This window comes from Saccopteryx leptura, chromosome 2, assembly GCF_036850995.1.
Source record: "Saccopteryx leptura isolate mSacLep1 chromosome 2, mSacLep1_pri_phased_curated, whole genome shotgun sequence".
Classification (NCBI taxonomy): domain Eukaryota; kingdom Metazoa; phylum Chordata; class Mammalia; order Chiroptera; family Emballonuridae; genus Saccopteryx; species Saccopteryx leptura.
In genome coordinates this window covers 232,235,719-232,247,820 of record NC_089504.1, presented here as the reverse complement: position 1 = coordinate 232,247,820, position 12,102 = coordinate 232,235,719, and the positions used below count along the sequence as shown (strand labels likewise).

Sequence of the window (12,102 nt, the reverse complement as noted above, 5' to 3'; positions counted from 1 at the left end):
GAGCCTCTGTCATGCCTGTGGGGAAGGCAGCATTCTGGCTGGGGGGCAGCAGGAAGAAATGATTTCTACAGTCAGGACTTGGCAAAGCTGCTCAGCCACATGGCGGGACTCAGCCAGGTGGTGCCTCGACAACAGAATCAACTTCTTAAGAGATTTGCCGTGTTAAATATAGTCCAGGGAGCCCTTCACACTGATAGGGATCCACAGGTCATTACACCTTACTAATCCCACCCTGCAGCTTCAACTCCCTGTTTCAACCCGGAGAGGTTTCCCATGTTTATTCCCAAACCTGCACAAATGTCCCGATTCCACTGATATCTCTCGGCCCCTAAGAGTGTCCTAAGAACGAGACAGACACTACAATGACAAGAAGTGTGTGCTGTCTTCCAAGAGAGGTCTGCGAGGGCCTGTCCTGTGCGTAGCCCACTCCCACCGACGGGGCTGCTGCGTCACACAGCGGATCGTGCTTTAGTTGCCGAGGAAGCTGTTTGACCAAAAAGGCTGGAAGAACTCCAGAGGCCAGCTCTACCCTTCAGTGCTGCTGCACTCTCTCATGGATCATTCCCGACAGCCCCTCCTGCTCCGTGCTCCTTGAACTGGCACGCCTAATTGCTTTTCAGCTCCACCCACTGCGGGCATCAGAGGCCTCCCCTTATCAGTGGCTTACTGCGGCAATCATGAAACAGGCTGCAGAGCATGCTTAGCGACTTTGACATACCCCTTCCCTGGCCTCAAGGCTGATGCAAAGTGCCTGCCACCTCACTACCTGGAGTCCTCCAACCTCAAGGAATTTGACTATAGCAATCAACTCTGTCCCCAGGAAAACGCATGCACATACATAAAATCTTACACACTGTTTCCGGAGGGCTCTGTGAACTGTGGTTAAGAAGCTCCATGCTAGCCTTTACCTGGCCTGCTACCTGGTTAAGCTAAGCCAGAGTTTCTCAACCTCAGCACTCCTGGCATTATCCAGGAAACAGCTCTCTGTCCTATGCATTGCAGGATGTCAAGCAGCATCCCTGGCCTCTAGATGCCAGTAGCACCCCCAGCTGTGACAACCAAAAATGTCTACAGATGTTGTCAAATGTCCACTGGGGCACAAAGTTGTCCCTAGCTGAGAACTCCTGTAAGCGACTGAAACGTCCTGCACAAGACATGTCATTCCCCTTCAGAGCCATTTCCCTGCAGCAGAACCCCAGGAGCACAGCTGCCTGAGTGTGCTGATCTTCATACCTTTTCTGCACGATGAGGTTGATGTTGCGCAGAGCCACATACTGCAGCTCAGGCTCAGCTGATAGCAACGTAACCAGAGGCGGCGCCAGCTTCTTGAGCAGCGTGCCATAGTAGTCCAGGTCCTTGGACAACATCTCCATGAACTTCATCAGCACCTTCACAGCAGATAGCACCACAGCAGAGTTGGCGTGGGAGAGCCTGGGAGTGACTCGCTCACAGATGCTGAGGTCCGTTCCAAGGGGTAAGGAGGAGAGACAGACAAGGGAAACACCTTGTTTTTAGCTATCAAAATAGCACGTCTTTTGTAGTGGAAGATCTAAATCCTGGTTTTGTTGCTTGTAAACTGACCCCAAGTATGTGAAAACCACTCTAAGCCTCAGCGTCCTCACCCAGAAAATGGAGGTGATGATGCCAATTCCAAAGAGTTGCTGGGGCTTAAATTAGACAACATACATAAATCACGAGCACAGTGCCCAGTATGCTGCAAATACTTGATAAATGTCAATACCCTTCCTGCCCCTGCTGGGAGGGAGTTCAAAAGCAGCAGAATATCATGCTGATTGGGACCAAGGGTCAGGGGAGCCTGAGCTTGGTGACCTGCACAATTTCGTCTATCTCTCTAAGGGAGTTTCTTTACCTATAAAATGGGGACAATGATGGGACTGCCTTTACAGAGTTGCTTTAAGGATTATCAAATGCATGGGAACCACCAGCAGAGCCCCAACACCCAGTAAGAATTCAATGAATGGTGGCTCTGACGCTATCCATCTCCTCCATCAGTCTGAGGTGACCAGGGTCTCTGGCCGCTACCAGGTCAGGCCTGATTTCTGTCTTTGCCCATGATGAGCAGTGAGCTGACTGCCTGAAGGAACACCACGGACAGCCTGGCTCTGGTCTTCCTCGAGGTGTGTCTAAGGACAGCCTGTGGGGCAAGGCCCTGGGAAAGAGCCCACTAGAAGCCTGACAGCTCATGCTTACAGCCCCCCCTGCCCCCGAGGCCCAGCTCTGGTTGGGCTGGCAAACAAGGGCAGCCTGCTCACCTCTGGGCTTCCCGGTCGTCCTTGGGCGTGTAGTTGGCCAGGCAGTCCAGGATGAAGATCTGGCCCCACTCAGTGCACTCATTCAGGGCTGTCAGCAGCTTGTTAATGGACTGGGGGTTCAGGTCAAGGAGGTTGCTGCTGGGGTGAGACTCTGCGATCTCTGAGAGGGCAGCTACTGCGTTTGCCACCACCTGGTTGACAGGGTGGAAGAAACAGAGGCTGGGGGCACTGCTCACAGATCAAGGGCAGTGGGGATAATGATGCTGGACAGTCAGAGGTTGAATATCCTGAAAAAAAAAAGACCTGATGGGCATGGTCTGGAGCACAGAGACCCTACTAATTTCTCTGCAAACTGGAATTGAAATAAGTAAGTGCACTGGCCATTAAAGAAAAAGAGGGGAAATAAAAACAAGATCTAGTGCCAGGTGCAAGGCCACAGAAAGCATTCCCAGGCACATAACACACAGCCCCAATCTGCGAGCTACAATAGCTCACTCCAGGGGTTGTCAACAGTGCTTCTCAGAGCTGGAAGATCCCTGCAGAGCCCCTGGGGGCTGCTGAGAACACACAGGGGCTAGACTACAGAGGGACTTGCCAGGTTAAGCTCTGGGTCCTCAAGCCATTATCACCCGAACAGATGCTTTTACATGTATCCCACATGGGTCTTCAACTTTTCCCTAAGACAAACAGTGTTCCAGCAGCCATCTCTGGACTGGCCACTCAGTGTGTGATTAGTGTTTTTATAGGACACAGAGGTGGCCAGCTGGGCAGAGGGGTTTGTGCATTTCATATTGAACAGGGCCTGCTAAACTGCTCCCAAACTACTGCCACCGCCGTGTGTTACGAGACAAGTTCTGCTCCCAGCTATACCCTGGTGCCTGTTGTCCAAGCTATGCTACTTCCTGGGTGACCTCTCTGTGGGGAAAGGGAAAAGTACCTCACATTCGGAGCTCACTGATGGTCTTGGGTAAGAGTTACAGTGATGGCAAGGAGGGCACTAGTCTTGGTTGCACACCCACTGTATGTCAGGCCTTTCAAGACACACGATCTTTATAGCTTAAGCCTCACAGCACTACTGTGATGCTTAAAGTCACAGAGCTTGTTAAAAAGGGCACAAAGAAGGGAATCGAGGTCTGGCTCACTCCAAAACACCTGAACTACTGCAGGCAGGAAAACAATTACCCTGCAAGGCTCTGACTTCCAGGAACTGAGGACTATCTGGGGGAGGGTCAAAGTCTTCCCAAGCAACCCAGAAGGTGGTGGAGGTGGCACAGTGGGTGGTGGCGCAGCTTACCATGGGGTTAGAGTCAGAGATGAGGTCTTTAAGTGTGTCCAGGAAGCCCTGGTCCTCTACCAGCTGAGCGTTGATGTCGTGAAGCTTGGCCACACACACAGCTGCTGTCTTGCGAACGTATGGGTCCTCATCTTTCAGGCACTTCCGGAGTGGCTCACACAGGTACTCTGTGATCTTGTCAACGCGGATGCACCCCATGGTCCTCACAGCCAGGGCTCGAATCAGGGGGTTGGGGTCCTCACAGTCCTGAGGGGAACCAGGCATTGGCCAGGGCCAGGGGTAGGCTGAGCAACATCAGACAACTGCTACGGGATCTCACTACTGCTATCCCATAGTGGCCAAAGGCATCAAAAGTGCCACCTGTGGGCACCTAGCACATGCTACATACTGTGCTGGGCCTTTGTGCTTTGTTGCCTCTGCTCCTCACAGCACACATACAATACTCTTCCTGTTTTATAGATGAGGGAGTTGAGGCTCTCAGGGCGGTTGAAAGCTCACCGTCACAGAGTAGAGCTGTGAATCAAACTCATATCCATCTAGCACCACAACCTTCAATCTTTCCACTGAGTCATAGAACCCCTTGTTTTCTCTCATCTGGGCATCGATGGGGTAGGGGAGCTAAGGTTCTAAAGGTACACAGAGCTGACAATTCAAGTCCATGCTTGCTCCTCAATCTGGAGGACAAAAAATGCAGAAAGGAGCAAAGTCTAGAAAGGAAACACAGGCACTCTCAGACACTTGCTGAATCTTGCCCTGGTAAAGGATGCAGGCAATGGCTCACCCCAGTGGCACTCAGGGATCAATAGGCCTTGTGCAACTTCACATGGAATGAGTTAGCAGGGTCTGCACCATCTGATTTTCTAGAGAGCAGGAGCCCTCTGCTGGAAGATGAAGCCCTCAGGCTGGGAGTTAGAGGGCCTGGAAGGAGCCTGAGTGTTTCTATCCAGGGCCTTAGTGCCTCACCCTGGGAGATGGAGGGGATGGAGCAGTGAGCAACCATAACCCCCAACCCCCACCAAGCGCCTACTCACCTTCACAAAGGTGTTGACAGCCATGATGGCCATGTCAGGCTGACTCTTGGCATAGTTCATCAAGTACAGGTATACCAGCTTCTTCAGCTCTAGGTTGTCCGTCTGCATACAGTTTACCACATCAGGGAAGAGGGCACTAGAAGGTCAAAATGGTATCAGTGTGGGGAAAGCCGAAAAAGGAAGATGATTTTTCAAGCAGCTAATGGGGGGGGGGGGAGAGGAGGTTCAAGGAGACAGTGGATAGGTGAGGAGAAAGATAACAGGACTTCCTAGTAAAAGGGAGAACATCAACTATGCTCTGTTACCAGGAACACTTACTAGTAGAAAAGGAATTCCAAAGTGTGATTTTCAAAGCATCCTGTTCTTTTCCCAGGGTTCGAATACAAGCTCTGGAGCCTATCAGACCTGGCTAAAACCCAGCTCTGCCTTTTGTTAGCTATCCGAAGTTGGGAAAATGCCTTTATCTCCTACCCAAACCCTGAGTCTCAGTTTTCTTATTTGCAAAAAAGGTGCAACTAAATCCAATTTCAAAGGGCCCTTGTAATAATTAAATGAGATAACATATTTAAGGCATCTGGTCCTTGACATCGGGGAGGTGCTAAATAAATTAAAATGATTGTTTTTCCTTCCCCTGAAACTTAAGATGGCCCCTGATATTGGGCTACTGGTTCTGGAGGGCTTTAGGAGAGCAGTGATTGGCTACGCTGTTTTTTACAAGGGACCAGCTCAAGTGCCCACTAAAAACCAGCCCAACATATACAAAGCATACACTATATGCAAGGCTCAGTACTGAGGGCTTTATAAGTGTACTTGATCTCATTTAGTAGTCTTGAGAAGTCCGGGGATTATCTCCATTTTATAAAAGTATTAGGTTCATAAATGTCAAATATCCGGCCTGAGGAACCAAATCTGACTCTAAATCCCATGCTCAGGACAAGTGCTCATCTAGGTAACCCCTTCCCAACATGGTATCCACAGTCCCAAAGTCGAAGGCCCCTTGAGATGTGAAATATGGTTAGAGATCAATTCTCTGTCTCTGGAATCATCACCTCCCCTCTCAAGCCCTGTGATTTAACGGGTAAGGACATGTTATATAACAGAGACTTAAGATTTCAAGGTGAGTTTCCTGAGCCCCAACTTGCAGGAGGCCAGTCAGTGCTGAAACCAATAGATCACCTTGGAAGATGATACACCAGGAAGGGGGCGGGGGACTGCTAATGACTCCACTTGCTCTTTTGGGTCTGTCACATCAGCACAAGCAGCTCATTTGGGATGGAGAACAAAGAGGCTTCCTCTGTGTGGAGGTGACAGTGGTGTTCCAGTTGAAGCAGAGTGGCTTTGTCCTGAAGGAATCTGATTTGGAAGGAGGCTCCATTTTCCAGCAGACGCCTGCTCCCTTTGCCGCCCTGTCTTCAGCAGGCCCCTCTGCAGAACTGTGTCTTCCTGTGGTGCTGACAGGAGTCCTTGCTGAGGGTGGCAATGGGATAGGGCAGTCCGTGGAGAAGTCTGGAACAGTGTGATCCTGCTGTGGAGCCCGATCCTGCTGTGGGAGAGCTGCCCCACGTCAGCACTCAGGCCTGTGATGAAGCATGGGGCTGGACAGCCTGAAGGCACAGAGACAATGGGTGAAAGACACCCCACCCCGGCTTTGGATGTCAGAAGGGCTGGGCATGAGTCCTAGTTGTGCCATTAACCTTGTGACTGTTGGGCAGTCACTGTACTCCTTCTTTATCTGGCCTCTTTGGCAGTAAAAACATCATTACCTACAATATGGGGATTGTAAGGAACTGCTGGGAAAACATATCTGAAAGTGTTCTGCAGACTCTCAAACACTGTGCAAGTGTTAAGCTGTTGTAAAATCCAGTCCCTGTCCTTGGGGATTTTACAATGTGGCGGACAGGTAAACACAAGTACACATAAGAGAAGAATAGTCTATAATTAGTGCTGTGTGACAGGAATACAGAGAAAATGCTATGTGTTCAGGGCAGTGGGCTGGGGTGATAAGGAAAGCAGCAGGGAGACCTTGAATGGGTGTTATAAGACAGAAAGACTAACAGGTACATGGAAAAGGGAAAAGGAACTTTCAGGCAGGAGAAAAGCATAAACAAAGGGTAGGCGCAATTCGACATGATCTGCTCAGGCAACCAGAGGCTGCAAACTGGCACCAAATTTGACAAATTCAATCTGCAGGTGTGTTTTATGTGAACAGCGTCCATTTCTTTCCTTCAGTATCACCTGGCAAGCTAAAGCAGGGAGATTTAAAATCAAAGATCCAAGTTTCCACTTTTGAAGACCTAGAAGACCTTGCAACACTGGGTCCATTTTCCCGGCTGGCAGCAATTCTCTGGAGGTTCTGACAAGGCCCAGGTCACATCCACTCCATCGTTTGTTCCCTTTTCAACCTAGTCCAGTTCACTCACTACATAACTGCTTGACTCCATCAACATTTAAGCTCATGACCCCTCTGCAAATAAAGCCTTCTTTTGGGAAAGGAGGTTCATGAAGGGAGCTAGATGATGAGGGGAGACATGGATGCTTAGGGATGCCCTAAAGGAGAGAGCTGAACTGGACCCAGCTGCCACTCAGCCTACTCCTGCACACCTGACGTCTTTGCCCACTGTCATTGATGCAATCACTTTCTTCACTGCCTCCTTCTTCTTCTCCTTCTTGTCACTGTTGAGCTCTGCCTTCAGTTCGAAGATCTCCCCTGAAAAAGGAGGCAGTCACAAGTGAGCCATTCTTACCTACCAGAGGATGATTTCCAGTCCCCAACTTCCAAAAGAGCAGGAGGGAGCCAGCTAAGACACTCCATGCCACCAGCTGAGGGCAGCTGTAGGCCCCTGGCCTCAGCTGGGACAGGCAGCAGAGAGAAACAAGTGTTAGGAGAGAAATTATCAAGATGAAAGCTTGGGCCCTGGCTAGGTAGCTCAGCTGGTTAGAGCACTGTCTTTTTTTTTTTTTTTTTTTGTATTTTTCTGAAGCTGGAAACGGGGAGGCAGTCAGACAGACTCCCGCATGCGCCCGACCGGGATCCACCCGGCACACCCACCAGGGGGTGTTACTCTGTCGCGACCAGAGCCACTCTAGCGCCTGGGGCAGAGGCCAAGGAGCCATCCCCAGCGCCCGGGCCATCTTTTGCTCCAATGGAGCCTTGGCTGCGGGAGGGGAAGAGAGAGACAGAGAGGAAGGAGAGGGGGAGGGGTGGAGAGGCAGATGGGCGCCTCTCCTGTGTGCCCTGGCCGGGAATCGAACCTGGGACTTCCGCACACCAGGCCGACGCTCTACCACTGAGCCAACCGGCCAGGGCCAGAGCACTGTCTTGATACACCAAAGCTGTAGGTTCTTTGATACCCAGTCAAGGCACATAAAAGAATCAATCAATGAATGTATAAATAAATTAAAGAACAAACTGTTATCTCTCTTTTTCTTTCTACCCCCTCTTCTCTCTCTAAAATTAAAAAAAAAAAAAAAAAGATGAAAGCTTGGAGGTAATATTGGATTTGAGAGGGGAACCACGGAAGATACAAGAGATCTGAGGGAGACAAAAGCATGAAGGCAGGTCCTGCTCAGCCAGATGGCTAAACACACACAGAGGGAAGCAAAGTCCTCCTCAGCGACCCTTATCCAAAGCCCTCAAGGCACTGTGTGCTGGAATCCAGGGACTTCAAGTTTGAGGGGAAAGGGTAGGATGTGTTCGATTCCCACATTTGACTTCTTCTGTTTTCCTAGAACCTCCAGTTAAAATGGCTCACTCAGAGTCCTAGTTAAAATGGCTCACTCAGGGTCTCACTTCCTGAGCCACAAGTGGTTGCTCAGCTCTGAACAAGGGAATCCAGCTGCGCTGTGAGGGCTCTATCTAAACAGCACGTGATGAACTGTTCTTAAGAACTTGATGATGTGGAAAAAGCAAATGAGGAAGTAGGGTCATTCGGGGCCCTGCCATGGAGAGGCAGTCAGGACCCCGATAACCTTAGTAAAGGCCAGGGGGGCGACTGGAGTGGCGGGCCTCTGGCCCTCAGAACAGTAGTCATCAGCATTTCCTGAGCCTTCCTCTAAGCCAAGCGCCACACTAATTCCTCCCACACCTTTTCTCATGTCATCCCCACAACTCTGCATTCTCCCCATGTTATAGATGAGCAAATGGAGGCTGTAAGAAGTTCAGTAACTTGCCCAAGGACACACAGCTAGTAAGAGGTCGGGCTAGTAAGAGCTGCCCCAAAAGCAGCTCTGCTAGCTCCAAAGCTCGCATGCTTGGATTGACTCAGGACACTCACTTTTCCTTCTCTGGACCTGTTTTCTTGTCTGTACTTTTTACTTTGACTGCGGCACTGAATTCTTTCATTTAATACTCAAATGTAAACCACTCGTTTCAGTGCCTGGCACTCAGTGGCCTATATTAAAGGTAGCCCTTATTATTATTAATTTGTCACATGATTCTCTGTCTTGGCTATCTCTTTTGAAGACGTAAGAGTCCCAGGCTTCCCTCTCAAGTCACTTGGGGTGGGGGTAAAGCAGACTACCACATGGGGCGGAAGTGCTGAGGAAGCACTGGACAGACTTACAAGGAGAAAAAGAAAACTTAGCAGGTTTTTATCATGACTGAATGACATGGTGTTCATCAAAGAACTCATAAACAAGTTTAATTAAGCACACACACACCAGCACAGCCCAGCACAAAGCCACTCTGAGGACATTGCTCAACAGAGCCAGGAGGAATCTGCAGACCTTGCAGTTCAAATTCACGGCTTTGCAGGGCTGAAGGAACCCATATCCTTTTCCTCCCAGACTGTGGGGGCCCTGTCTCCCAGCTGTGGAATGCAACAGACCATGATGACTCTGACCCTGGGCCCTGCTGCAGGGCTGCCCCTGCTTTGCCAGAGACCTTTGGGAAGTTATAGTGAAACTGGGTGTCAGTTGATGGATTGAGGCCTGAGTCACCCTGGCCCCAAACAGGCCAATGAGGTGAACTTAGGATCCAACTGCACTCGAATGTCTCCTTCCTCAGTCACTAAGCCTAGCTCCTCAATCACATATGAAGCATCTGATTCTCTCAACCCCACTGCCGCCCACCTAGCTCGGACACCATCTCTCTCTCTCTCTCACTGGAGCTGCGGGGCTGGTCTCCCTGCCTCCACGCAGCTTCACCCCTTTTCAACCCTTTATTAGAATCTGCCTTGGACCTTCCCTGTTTAAAACTATCACTGGTGTCAAATTTGGATCCAATATCTCTACAGATATTGTCCTCAAAAGAAAACCCACAAAAACCCCCCCACCACTGGCATCCCAACACACTCGGCACTAAGCTCCCCCCGCTGGCCTGGCTTACCAGGCCCTGCAGGACTGATCCCGCACATCTTTCTAACCTTCCACCACACTCTTCAGTAACTTCTGCCCAACTGCTTTCCTTTCCCTGAATGTATCATGGGCAGAACACTTGTTCAGCTCCATTCCTTACCTCCACAACCCCTTTATCTAGCTAGGTCCACCCAGGGCCCTCTCAGAGCCTCCAACACTTCCCTTATCATAGCACCCACCAGCCCTTTAGAGGAATTACTACTTAAACTGTCTTCTCCACTCAATCACAAGCAAAGCCAGTTTAGAGACTGTCTCCTCTATTGCACATGGAAGGTGTTCAATAAAAGCTGGCTGGACCAATAAATGAAAAGCCTCAGGAGAGACAGACTTCAGGTCCAGGTTTAGCTGATCCAACAACACAATCTTTTCCTCTGGTCAGCAGGCGTGTCAATCACACTTGGAAGGAAGGAAAGAGGAAGGAAGGGCTGGGCAGTAGATGCTTACAGGGTCAAAACATATTTGTTTGCTGCTACAACCTCCATTTCCCAAAAAGCAGGAACAATCACAATGTAAGATGAGCTTAGCAAACTTCAGTGCAGCAATTCAACAAAGACTGAGTGTCAGAACTGTGGAGAAATGTTTATGATAATGTCAAGAGAAAAACAGGATATAAACCCTGACTTCAACCACATAAATATGTGCCCAAGGATAAGGACCAGACACACATATTGCTGCGGAGCTGCTGATAACATTGTGTGCCTTCTTTCTTCCAGGAAACAACACCACCATATTTAACAATTTTAAGCCATGGGGAACAAATGAGGGCTTTTTTCTATATGAGGAGCTAATGTTCATCCCTTCTTTTAACTCTAAAAGAAGTGGTCAATTTCTTATACCATCAACAGTTCAATTTTCTGGACCCCACTAGGTTAAAAGACGCTCTGGGTAATTCACACCACTAGATTCCAAGCCTCCACACCTAGCCCTGGCCAGTTGGCTCAGTGGTAGAGCATTGGCCTGGTGTGCAGGAGTCCCGGGTTCGATTCCCGGCCAGGCACACAGGAGAAGCGCCCATCTGCTTCTCCACCCCTCCCCCTCTCCTTCCTCTCTCTTCCGCTCTGCAGCCAAGGCTCCATTGGAGAAAAGTTGGCCCGGGCGCTGAGGATGGCTCTGTGGCCTCTGCCTCAGGTGCTAGAATGGCTCTGGTTGCAACAGAGCGATGCCCCAGATGGGCAGAGCATCGCCCCCTGGTGGGCATGCCAGGTGGATCCCGGTTGGGCACATGCAGGAGTCTGTCTGCCTCCCCATTTCCAACTTCAGGAAAAAAAAAAAAAAAGCCTCTACACCCTCCACCACCACCCCCCATCCCTGCAGGGACCAAGCAAAAGGGTTGGGCAGGGCAAGAGTAGGACAAGACCCCCACAATGAAGCAAACTGTACCTTTCTTGGTTGTGGTGAAATACTTTGAGTCAGTCATTTTGGTCCCTTATCTGTGGCCAGACTCTGCAAGACAGAAGAGAGGGTGACTTTCCATTGTGTTCCATTTTCAGTTACAGAGCACAGGAGGAGGAGAAGAGAAGGGGCCAGCAGACATGTGGTATGGGAAGGCAGCTTTCTTTTTTTACTCGAACATATTGAGGTGACATTGGTTAATAAAAGTACAGATTTCAAGTGCACAGTTCTATAATACATCATCTGTATATCGTATTGTATGCTCATAATCCCACGTCAAGTCTCCTTCCATCACCATTTATCCTCCCATATTCTATTCTTAAAAACATTTTAAAAATTGATTTTAGAGAGAGAAGAAGGAGGGGAGAGGGGGAGAGAAAGAGAGAGAGAGAGAAACATAGATCTGTTCTAGTATGTGCCCTTACTGGGTATTGAACTGGCAACCTCTGCACTTCAGGACAACATTCTAACCAACCAAGCTATCTGGCCGGGCTTCCCCATGCCCTGAAAATAGCTTATCTCTTTACTGGGCAAAGGAATTATTAGATACTGGCTGATCATATTATAGAGGGTAATCTATCTGAAGGATCTACTTTTTTTTTGAGTGAGAGAGACAGACAGGAGGGAGATAGATGAGAAGCATCAGCTTGTAGTTATGGCACTTTAGTTGTTCATTGACTGCTCCTTATACGTGCCTTGACCAGGGGGGTCCAACCAAGCCAGAAACTCCTTGCTCAGGCCAGCAACCTTGGGCTCA

General features: G+C 49.6%; 1 protein-coding gene across 6 annotated transcripts in view; it reads right to left on the bottom strand.

Moving 5' to 3' along the window:
• Positions 1-12,102, bottom strand: part of AP1B1 (adaptor related protein complex 1 subunit beta 1) — a 63,916-nt gene that overhangs the window by 23,970 nt on the left and 27,844 nt on the right. For all 6 annotated transcript variants that reach the window (XM_066370552.1, XM_066370551.1, XM_066370550.1 and 3 more), the window contains 6 exons: positions 11,334-11,396; positions 7,200-7,305; positions 4,599-4,734; positions 3,568-3,813; positions 2,274-2,464; positions 1,234-1,455 (listed from right to left, as the gene is read on the bottom strand). In XM_066370552.1, coding sequence (XP_066226649.1) covers positions 1,234-1,455; positions 2,274-2,464; positions 3,568-3,813; positions 4,599-4,734; positions 7,200-7,305; positions 11,334-11,370 — 938 coding nt within the window. In that variant the 5' untranslated portion in view covers positions 11,371-11,396. The remainder of the gene's footprint in view (positions 1-1,233; positions 1,456-2,273; positions 2,465-3,567; positions 3,814-4,598; positions 4,735-7,199; positions 7,306-11,333; positions 11,397-12,102) is intronic.